At 53.0% G+C, this 9,483-nt stretch overlaps 1 protein-coding gene across 1 annotated transcript; it reads right to left on the bottom strand.

Annotated features, from left to right (window-relative positions):
* Window positions 1-1,260: 1,260 nt before the first annotated feature.
* Window positions 1,261-8,309, bottom strand: Cxxc1 (CXXC finger protein 1). Its single transcript, XM_005356262.2, has 15 exons — window positions 7,981-8,309; window positions 7,181-7,299; window positions 6,980-7,080; window positions 6,448-6,683; window positions 6,183-6,359; window positions 5,795-5,821; window positions 5,472-5,717; window positions 5,233-5,340; window positions 4,901-5,085; window positions 4,463-4,670; window positions 4,278-4,388; window positions 4,112-4,161; window positions 3,711-3,807; window positions 3,339-3,491; window positions 1,261-3,256 (listed from the first exon to the last, which is right to left on the bottom strand). Exons 1-15 carry the CDS (start codon window positions 7,981-7,983, stop codon window positions 3,110-3,112), a joined length of 1,968 nt encoding a protein of 655 aa, XP_005356319.1. The 5' UTR covers window positions 7,984-8,309; the 3' UTR covers window positions 1,261-3,109.
* Between the last annotated feature and the right edge of the window lie 1,174 nt (window positions 8,310-9,483).

Genomic DNA, 9,483 nt, shown 5'->3' with positions numbered 1-9,483 from the left:
GGAGCAGGGCCAAGGACCTCGCAGGCAAGAGGGCGGGCTTGGGAGGGAGCAGAGTCAGGTGGAACACTCACCACTGGCTCCCCAGACCCTCAGCCCTGAAGCAGGCTAAGTTGGGGGATCCTAGGACCCTGCAGATGGAAAGGGGTACTTGGGGGCAAGATGGAATGGGGTAAATATAGAAGCCAGTAGCCGGGCAGACGCCCCACTGAATGGACAGAAACGTTTAGGGAATCGGAGGGGGCCTATGCTCCGTTCCTGGACGTCCTGCCGGGCAGGCACCCACCCACCCCTCTGACTCACCCCTTGGAAAGGACTGGAGGACTCTCCAGCCTCAACTCAACCTATCCTCCCAAAAGCAGTCTTATTCAAAGTCAGCCTCAAGTTTCTTCTCAAGTATAACAGGAAATGCTAGAGGAGCACACTGGAAATTAGGAAAAGCAGACATTTTATCAATGTCAGGCAGACTTACAGACATCAGGTGTGAAGACTCAATTGAATTCTGCTCCTATTGGCCCTGTGTCACTGAAGCCACCTAAGTGGTGGTATTGGGGGAACCAAATGGTTACACCTCCTCTCAGTTTGGAAGCTGCATCTGTTGCTATGAAAACAGCCTATAAAGCTTTCATAAAAGGCAAACCTAAATTCAAGGGCAGCCTGTGTTCTGCTAATCATACCCTTCATGTGCACATGTCTCTGTGGGAAAACTGCAGGGCAATCTGATAGCCAAAAAGAAAATACCTTTTTTTTTTGAGTTTTTGGGGGAAAACTGTCTTGAGGTAGCTCTGAGCCCTTATGACCTCTAAAGCCCTAGATATGCTTGATGCACCCAGCAATCCTGCCCTGCCTTTTAAATATACCAAACTATAAAATAAAGTTGTTTTCCTCTGTCTATATAAGGAACTCAGAGAGTCCATGTGAGTCTCTGCATCAAGTCATCGCTCTTCTCTTCCAGGATCTCCACGTTTTAGCAATTGCTCCTCTGGATGTGGCATCCATCAAGGTGGGCAGTAATTTTGTTGTCTTAGGATTTCTATCGCTGTGATAAAATACCAAGACCAAAAAGCAATTTGGGAAGGAAAGCTTTTATTTGACTTACAGTTCCATATTACTGTCCATGTTGAAGGAAGTCAGGACAGGAACTCAACCAGCAGGAACCTATAAGCAGGAGCTGGTGCAGGGCCCATGGATGAGTATTGCTTGATTCCTGGCTTGCTCAGCCTGATTTCTTATAGAATCCATGACCACCAGGCCAGGGATGGCCTCATCCACAATGGGCTGGACACTTCCCCATCAATCAACAATTAAGAAAATTCCCTACACACTTGCCTACAGTCCTATCTTATGGAAAATTTTCTCAACTCAACCTCTCTCCTCTCAAATAACTCTAGTCCATGTCAAGTTGACATAATGAGAGGCCCAGGCCCCAGTAGATCTGTAGCCATTTAGCCATAGCATAATTTCTGAATGCCCTGACTCTGAACCCAGAGCCAGTGAAAGAAACACACCCTGGATCTGGGACCTGAGCCAGCAAAAGAAATACTTTATCCCTGAACCCAGAACCATAGAAAAACACCCTGACCCTGAGGCCAGAGCCAAAGGAATACTCTTTGCCTCTAGAATCAGAACCTGTTAAATTCGTCCTGGCTCTAAAATTAGAGCCTAAAAGATAAAAATGATCAGAGAAAGAAACACACTTTGGCCCTGAAATCAGAGCCACCTCTGTCCTTGACACGAAACCAACCAATCCCTGAGTAGCAAAATAGTACCATCTAGTCTAGAGGCATGACCTCTCTCTGACCTTGTTATCAAGGGCTCCTCCACCTTATAGGAGGAACCAATCAGAAGTAGGCAGTCCCCTCAACCCATGGGGGCAGCCAATGCCAAAACCCCCCTCCATGCAGCACTTGGGTTTCTCCTGCTCTGCTGCTGCTGTTGACCCGAGTTAATAAAGGCTCTAAACTTTTGAATCAGATTCAATCTTGTGGTGATATTTTGGGGAACTGGACTTTGGTTGCAACGATAAAACTATCCAGCATAGTTTTCTTCCTTTGGGTACAACAGCTCCTTAACTATTTCAGGGGAGATGGGTCCACCTGGAGCCTCTGATTGTATGTTATAGAATATAATGAGGAGCAAAGCTCCTCCATTAACCAATGGATGCCACCAAAACCAATTGTCCCCACAGCTAACTTAGAGAACATTTTACTTTAGTTGACTCCCTTCTCCAGCTAACCATATCCGGCTTAGAACATTCTAATTTAGCCATGCCTGTACTTTTAGGGAGTCCATTGTTTTAATCAACTAAAGCATTTGAATCTTTTAGCAGAAACTGTTGAAACTTCTGCCATGGCCTGTCCCTGGTATATTGTAACTGTAGTTCAGGCTTTGTAAACCGGATCCCATTTCTCTCTGGGGTTGAAAAGTCTTTTTGGTATGAGCATGTTACAAATGCCTACAAATAAAGGACTCTTGTTGAATGGCATATTCTGTGTCTCTTTTGGGTAGGGCTCTTGGTGAAGACACATCCCCCTAGTCTTTGGGAGAAGGCAACCTGAGTGCATGACCTCTGGTCTAAAGACAGTATGTCCTGGCCCAAAGGCGGTCCGGGTCTATCTGTCTCACACACACACGCTCACATTTAAAGCTGAAAGGATACCACTATACCATGATACAGGCCTGAGTACAGTCTAAGGGAGCACACGATGAGTCCACTGAATATCCCAGCCCGCACATTTCCAGGTCCCTCCTGAGTACAGTTATGCCACCTCTATCTCGTCCAGGGGTCGGGACCACAACTGAAAATAGAAGAATAGAGACTATCAAGAGATATCCCTGTTGGTTGTTCAAGATTTTATTAACAAAACCGGTTTGTTTAGGGGATGGGAATAGGCAAAGGTGAGTAAACTACAGTCTCACCCCAGCACTGAATATGGAGAGGGACAGACAAGGGACATCAGAGGCCCTTTAATAAGAACAAATGCAAGCTGGAAAGAGATGGGCACAGGACAAAACAGATGAATAACAGATGAATGGAGGAACAGAAAGCTGGCGATGCAGGGCCACTCCCCTAACTGGAAGGCAGGGTTGACGGGCTCTGGGCTGGTGAAACTCAGCGGTCAGCACTAGATCGAAGGTCAGTAGTGAGTGGGTCATGTTGGATTGTTTGGTGCAGCATCAGGGCAAGTAATCCTGCTCGGTTGGTCATGGCTGTGCGAACATTCCGTTCCTGCTCAAACAGCTCGTCCAGCTTGTACCACTGCCAAGGAAGTGGAAGGAAGCTTGAGAAGCAGCCCCCGGAGCCCAGGCCGACTGAGGTCACACCCAGTATGAAAACCTACCACCCGAACACGTTCCAAGTCCACTTCTGCACGCCGAAGCTTCTCCCAGCAATAATGGCGATTGCATTGGCGCTTGGGCAGGCGGCAGAAGTCGCCCGTGAGCTCAAAGACATCACGTACAAGTGGACACCCACAGACCTCATCAGCTGGCACCTGCAGGGACACCAAGGGCAGACGTGAGAGGAGGGATGGAGAATCTGGAGAGTGAAAAGGAGGCAAAAAGGGAGGAACTGGAGATGATTGACAAGAAAGGGAGGAAATAGAAGCTGACAGGAAAAAAGAGAAGAAGGGAGGTAGAACAAACGGCTGTGAGACACAAGGTAGGGCATGGCAGGGTGGGGTAGGACGCAGGTAATTGAAGGAAAACCTTACTTTGGGGTCCCGTGAGTGCTCAGGACATAGCACCTGGAGCCGCTTACAGTACGTTTTGCTCTGGGGATTGTAGACATCACAGAAGAGTCGGGTAGCCCTGGCAGAGGTTAACAGGAGGGTAGCCGTGATTAACTCCTTAACCACTTCAAAGGCCCATACCCATTTCCAGCCCCAATTCCACGTATTATCCCATTTCTTTTTTTTTTGTTTGTTTGTTTGTTTTTTGTTTTTTCGAGACAGGGTTTCTTTGTGGTTTTGGAGCCTGTCCTGGCACTAGCTCTGTAGACCAGGCTGGTCTCGAACTCACAGAGATCCGCCTGCCTCTGCCTCCCGAGTGCGCATTATCCCATTTCTAACCCCAGCCGTAACTACCCTTAACTCCACATGGTATCCTTACTCACCCTTCAATGCGTGTGGGGTACATGGACCCAAAGGATGTCTGGCTTTCATACTGGAAAGAAGAAAACAAATAAAAGGACTTTGGGTGTCTTCTCAAGATACCACCCAGGCAACAAATCTATGGGCCGCATAGGCCCACGGACATCCCCATACCATCCACTCCCTGACCTTGGCATAGCAACGCTCCATGTGGCGCAAGGCAACACGTGGGTTGATGGGATGCCCACAGGAGACGCAGAAGATCTGCAGGTCTGTGTCGTCGCTGTCATTCTCGTTGTTCTGTAAGGGACGAGAGGAATGATGAGGCCAGGCAGGACAAGGTCCCGCGTCCTGCCCAGCTGTACGCTCTTTACCTCCTCGTCCTCACGCACAGCCTGTTGCTTAGCTCGAAGAATGATGGCCTCAAGCTCGTGGAACCTGCGCTCCATCTCTTGGAGACGGGTGCGGGCACTCTGCTGCTCACGGCGGATGCGTTCAAGGAGCTTCTTGCCATGCTCTTCGGCAATGCAGGGGCTTTGCTGCCACTGCTGGATGCGCTGGGGGAGGATCTCATAGATGCGGCTACAGGAGGCAATGAAGTACAGGCAGAGAAGCACCAAAAGCAGTAAGTGGGGTGATCGGGACAGTGAACAAACAAACAGACGACGCAGAGGTGCAAGGAACGAGAGACTGAGTGGTAGGGGAGAGGCCGATGGGGACTGAGTAGCAGGCCAGATGGGGTTTGGACAGAAATCTCTGGTCATGCCTACTCTTCACTTCTTGACTCCCTTCAGGGCCCAGGAAAGACTCACTTGGCTGCCAGCTTCATGCCACAGTCATCTGAACAATACTTGGAACCAGGCTGGGCAGCACGCACACAGCCAGGCCCCAGGCACTGCGGTAGTGATGCAGGGTCCTTGGCATCAGCCCTTTCTGGGTGTTTCCATTTGTCTTTATGCTTCTGCTTCTGTCGATGCCGTTTATATCTCTCCTCCTTCTAAGAGGCAAGACGTGTCATGTCAAGGTGCTTCGGAGGTCAGCCTCAGGCCTTGTCTGCCGCTACACTCCAGCTTTCTGGCTCTTTCCCCGGCTCCCTCCCTGCCCCATCTTCTCCCGTGCACACCCGGTTTACCCTCTCCATCACCTTCTTTTCAGACTTCTTCTCGCGACGTTTCACGTGCTTCACTTTGACTGCCCGTTTCCTCAGGGCAGGGTCCATGAAGGGGGACTCTTCTGTGTCACTCATCCAGGGCTGCAAGCAGGGCGTGCTCTGACCACCTGACCAACTCATGACACCACCACCCATTTCCCCAAGCAGCCTTGTGTGCCCTCTGCCTCCTCTTCCCCCTTCCTCCCCCACCACAGTACGCTGCTGCTACTCACTAGGCCGTGGTCATCAAAGGCCCCCGCGCAGAAGTCCTGGTAGAGATCAGGGTCCAGTGCCAGGTCCTCATCTGAAAGGGGCTCCGGTGTGGCTGTAGCCTCTGGTAGCTCCTTAACCACCGATGACAACACTGTCCCCTCATCTTCACGGATGCGCCCCAGCTTCTGCGATGGCTGCGGCTGCTGTTGAGTGGGTGGTGGCCGGCGGGGCCTTGGCAGGGCCTCTGAGGGCGTCACCGGCGAGAGCTGCGGGGCAGAATCTCAGGACTGGCCCTGACCGCCCTGCCCGCATGCCCTGCCCCGCCCTGGGGGGCTGGACTCACCGAGGAAGGGAAGTACTTGTACGATTCCTGTGCGCAGGAGGAAGGCCTAGGTCAGCCCCAGGAAAATGGAGGGTCACCCTGTCCTAGCCCCAGCTATTCATCCTGGCCTGGTCTCACCAAATGCAGTTTTAGCCCTCCCCTCACCACAAAGATACACTCAGGCCTACCTGTTGTGCCCTGCCATGCCTGACCACCTAAAAATATACGGGCCCTGTCAGCTACTTAGGTCATATGTCATCCACCTGAACATGCTGGGCCCCTCCCACTTGTCTCGACACAATCAGGCTCCATCCCACCTACACTTGCTCATTTGTAGCTAATGCAGCCCTACTTGGGCCTCCCAGCCCCGCTCTCCCACAGCGTCCTGCCCAGCTCTGTCCATGCTCACCCGTGCCCGCAGCTGACACTGACGAAGCCGGCATTTCTGCCGGATCTTGTTGGGGCCCCCAAACTTCTTCATGTCACGGCAGAAGTCGCAGTGGCCACAGTCCTCGGTGCGCCGGCACGCCTCACACTCACCACACATTCGGGCTGACCGTTTGATCTGCTGCTGCTGCTGGTGATGCTAGGAGACAACGCCCAGGGTAGAGATCAGGACCCCGAACGGGGCCCAAAGGAGAGCTTCACCCACCCCAACCACTGCAGCCACTTACCTGGCTAGGTGTGGCCACCAAGGGCTGTGGAGAAGATTTGTGGGGCGAAGCAGAGCCCCGAGCAAGCATGGTCCCAACCCCTGTCCCTGACCCTGCCCGGCGCTGCAGGTCTGGATCTGAAGCAGGCCTCTTGCGCCCTCCTCCCTCATCCCGGGGCTCACTGCCGTCCCGCTCACTGCCATCTCGCTCCCGGGACTTTTTGTGCCGATAACGAATCTCCAACTTCGGATCCTTCTCTGTGTGGCAAAGAGTGAGACCAAAGTGGTTTTGCAGGAGGGATCTGAAGGATCCCAGAACCTCTTTCTCTGCTCCCACCCCACCTACTTGTCTGGCTCATGCTATAGGAGAGAGCTGCCCCTTCCTTTAGGATCCTCTATTATTGCTCGCATTGGAGCTGGCATTCCAATCCACTAGAGAGCAACGCAACCACTGTCCACAGAGGACACCATGCCTACCCTACGATCCCTCCCGTTCCGGCTCTTCTTCATCTCTCGGAACCCACATGCCTACCCTGCCCACGCCCAGGCCTCACCTCGGCACTCCCGACAGTACCATTCGCGGATGGCCTTGGCCATCTTCTCAGTGATCCGGATGCAGTCCCCATGGAACCACTCATTGCAGTTATCACAGCCACTGCATGTAACGGAGCAAGTGGTAGAGACATGAGGGGTGTGCTTCCTCAGTGTCCCCCAACCCTGCCGGGCATCGGCCCACCCGCCGCTCCCACGCTCACATCATGAAGCAGTTGATGTCCGGTTTGCGGCAGATGCAGTAGATGGGAGCGTTCTCCCCATTCTCAGACTTGCTGTCCTCCCCAGCATCTGGGGGCTCCAGGTCGGAACCATCTCCTTCCTGTGAGACCCACCCCCCAACGATGACTCCTTAATCCCCCCCTTACAACTCCACCACGGCTCCCCACAAATTCCCACACCGGGTCTTTGGTCTTCCTTCCCCTGGCGGCTTCCCCTCATAGCTCGCCCACCCCTCATCACTCAACCCTGGGCCTCACGACTTTGCTTAGTTCTCTCCAGCACTCTGCTCCAGCCCTCCCATCGCGCACCCCGCTGACAAGCAGCATCCTGTCTGTCACTCTCACCGCTCATCACAGACACTTATCACATTGTCCCCTTCGAGAGTTCTACCCGAGTACCACTTAATTTATTCTGCCGTCGCCCCAAACAGGCTTCCCACAAGTCGCTACAACTTAGCTCCTGGACCCCACCCCCGCCTGACGGTTCTCCAGAGAAATACTCATGGCCAAGTGCTTATCTCTCTGGCCAAGGAACCTCACGAGAAGGTTTCCCACAAAGCTGCCATCTAGAGGAGTCTCTGCTCAAGTTCCACTCTGGACCCCCCACAACGGTTCATCCCGGAACCTGCAGCCGCTTCACCCCAAACCCAACCGTACACCTTCGCCCGTCGGCCCCCAGACTCGGCAAACAGCTCCCCAGCAGCCCCGGCGCCTGCCACCAGGCAGCCGCCGCCACCCCCAGCGACCTCCGCCTGGGATCCGGGTCCCAACCGGGTACTCACCATCTCTGCGCTCACGGCGTACCCGCTCCGGACCCCGGGCAGGGACCCGCGGATCCGAGTGAGCCCCCGGGCAGCGTCCGCGGCGGTGGCAGAGGCGCCCACAACCACTTCCGCTCCCGGGCCCGCCTCCGCGGCACCGCACTCTGGTTCCTCACGCCCGGGACGACCGCTGAGCAGGGAACAAATAGGGTCGCCCACCTAGATCCGCCGCTGTCGCCCAGGCGCCGCCATCTTAACCATCGAGTCCGTAAGGTCTCGGCCACCGTACGTTCCGGGAGCGATGGCTGCGCCTAGAATGCGGCGCCTCCGAGCGCGCCGCCACCTTGTCAGTCGAGTCCGTACGGTGGCCGCCAGCGGGCAATATGGCCGCGCTTGCTTCGAGTTTGCGACGCACACGTCGTCAGCTGTTTGTGCCTCCGCAGGCGGACTCCGTGCGTTTCTAGGCAACGGGCGGTAGCTTCCGGATCACGCCTGCCAAAGGGCGTGGCCATCTTGATCGTTGACTCCGTACACGCCTGCTGCCGCAGACTGGATGATCCTGTCACTGCCTAGATCTGTCTCATTCATTCCTCCATCCAATCATTTTACCCTTCGATGTTTATCAATGGGATGCCAGGGCTCCACCCACAGCTCCACAGAAGACATAAGAGTCGTATCGTACCTGCCCAGTTGTTTATCCACTTTTTACCCGTCTTCCCTCATGTTTTTCAGTCAGATCTGAAGGAAAATATCCTTTTGTTTTATTTTTATTTTACTTACTTTTGAGACAGGGTCTCTCTAACCCTGGCAGTTCTTCAACTCGCTATGTAGACCCGGCTGGCCTCGAACTCACCTGCCGTTGTCTCTCAGGTGCTGGGATTAAAGTCATGCACCATCACACCCAGATAGCAAGAAGCACAACTACAGAGGCCAAAAGCAAGGTTAGTCCATTCACGGACTTTGCCAGCCACATCCTGGAACCACTGACTTTACCTTTGTTTCTGTTTTGGTAAGTATTGCCTACCATAGGCAAACTGGGTTCCAAGGCCTGAATGGTGCTTTTACCTTGGTGTCAGTTGTACTAAGGTCGGGGGCTTGTTACACCCCCAGAGTTCTAGAATAAGAAGCATGTGCTGGGGTACTGAGAACTGGAACCAGGGTTTTGGCTTCACATTCCAGACAAGCAGCCTACCAACTGAACTGTGTCCCCAGGTCCTCTGTATCTTTTCTGTTGGTCATTTAGAACTAGATAAAACTAGAGGAAAAGTATAACTTCCCATCAGATCTGGACTACGTTGGTTGTTGGGCAAATTCAGGTCCTCTGGAATTCTACTCTTACCGGCTAGTTAATTTTAATTTTGAACTAGCTTTGAAACTATTAGAGTAATAACTAACCCAGAGACTCTCCTTCTCGCTTGTCATAGAGTGTCTATTGAACAAGGACCAGTTAAGAACCTAGTCTGTTCTTGATGACCAGTCAAACTGGAACAATACATTTGCTGTGCCTGCTTTGTGCATGTGTGT

Source organism: Microtus ochrogaster, chromosome 18 (assembly GCF_000317375.1).
Source record: "Microtus ochrogaster isolate Prairie Vole_2 chromosome 18, MicOch1.0, whole genome shotgun sequence".
NCBI classification, from domain to species: domain Eukaryota; kingdom Metazoa; phylum Chordata; class Mammalia; order Rodentia; family Cricetidae; genus Microtus; species Microtus ochrogaster.
The sequence above is the reverse complement of the archived record's forward strand: the minus strand, read 5'-3'. Positions and strand labels throughout refer to the sequence as shown.

Coding starts and splice junctions, on each gene's coding strand:
- Cxxc1 (XM_005356262.2), bottom strand. Junction 5,822..6,182: donor AGTGTCAGCTGCGGGCACGG/GTGAGCATGGAC, acceptor TCCTGCGCACAG/GAATCGTACAAGTACTTCCC. Junction 3,808..4,111: donor TACCCCACACGCATTGAAGG/GTGAGTAAGGAT, acceptor AACCTCTGCCAG/GGCTACCCGACTCTTCTGTG.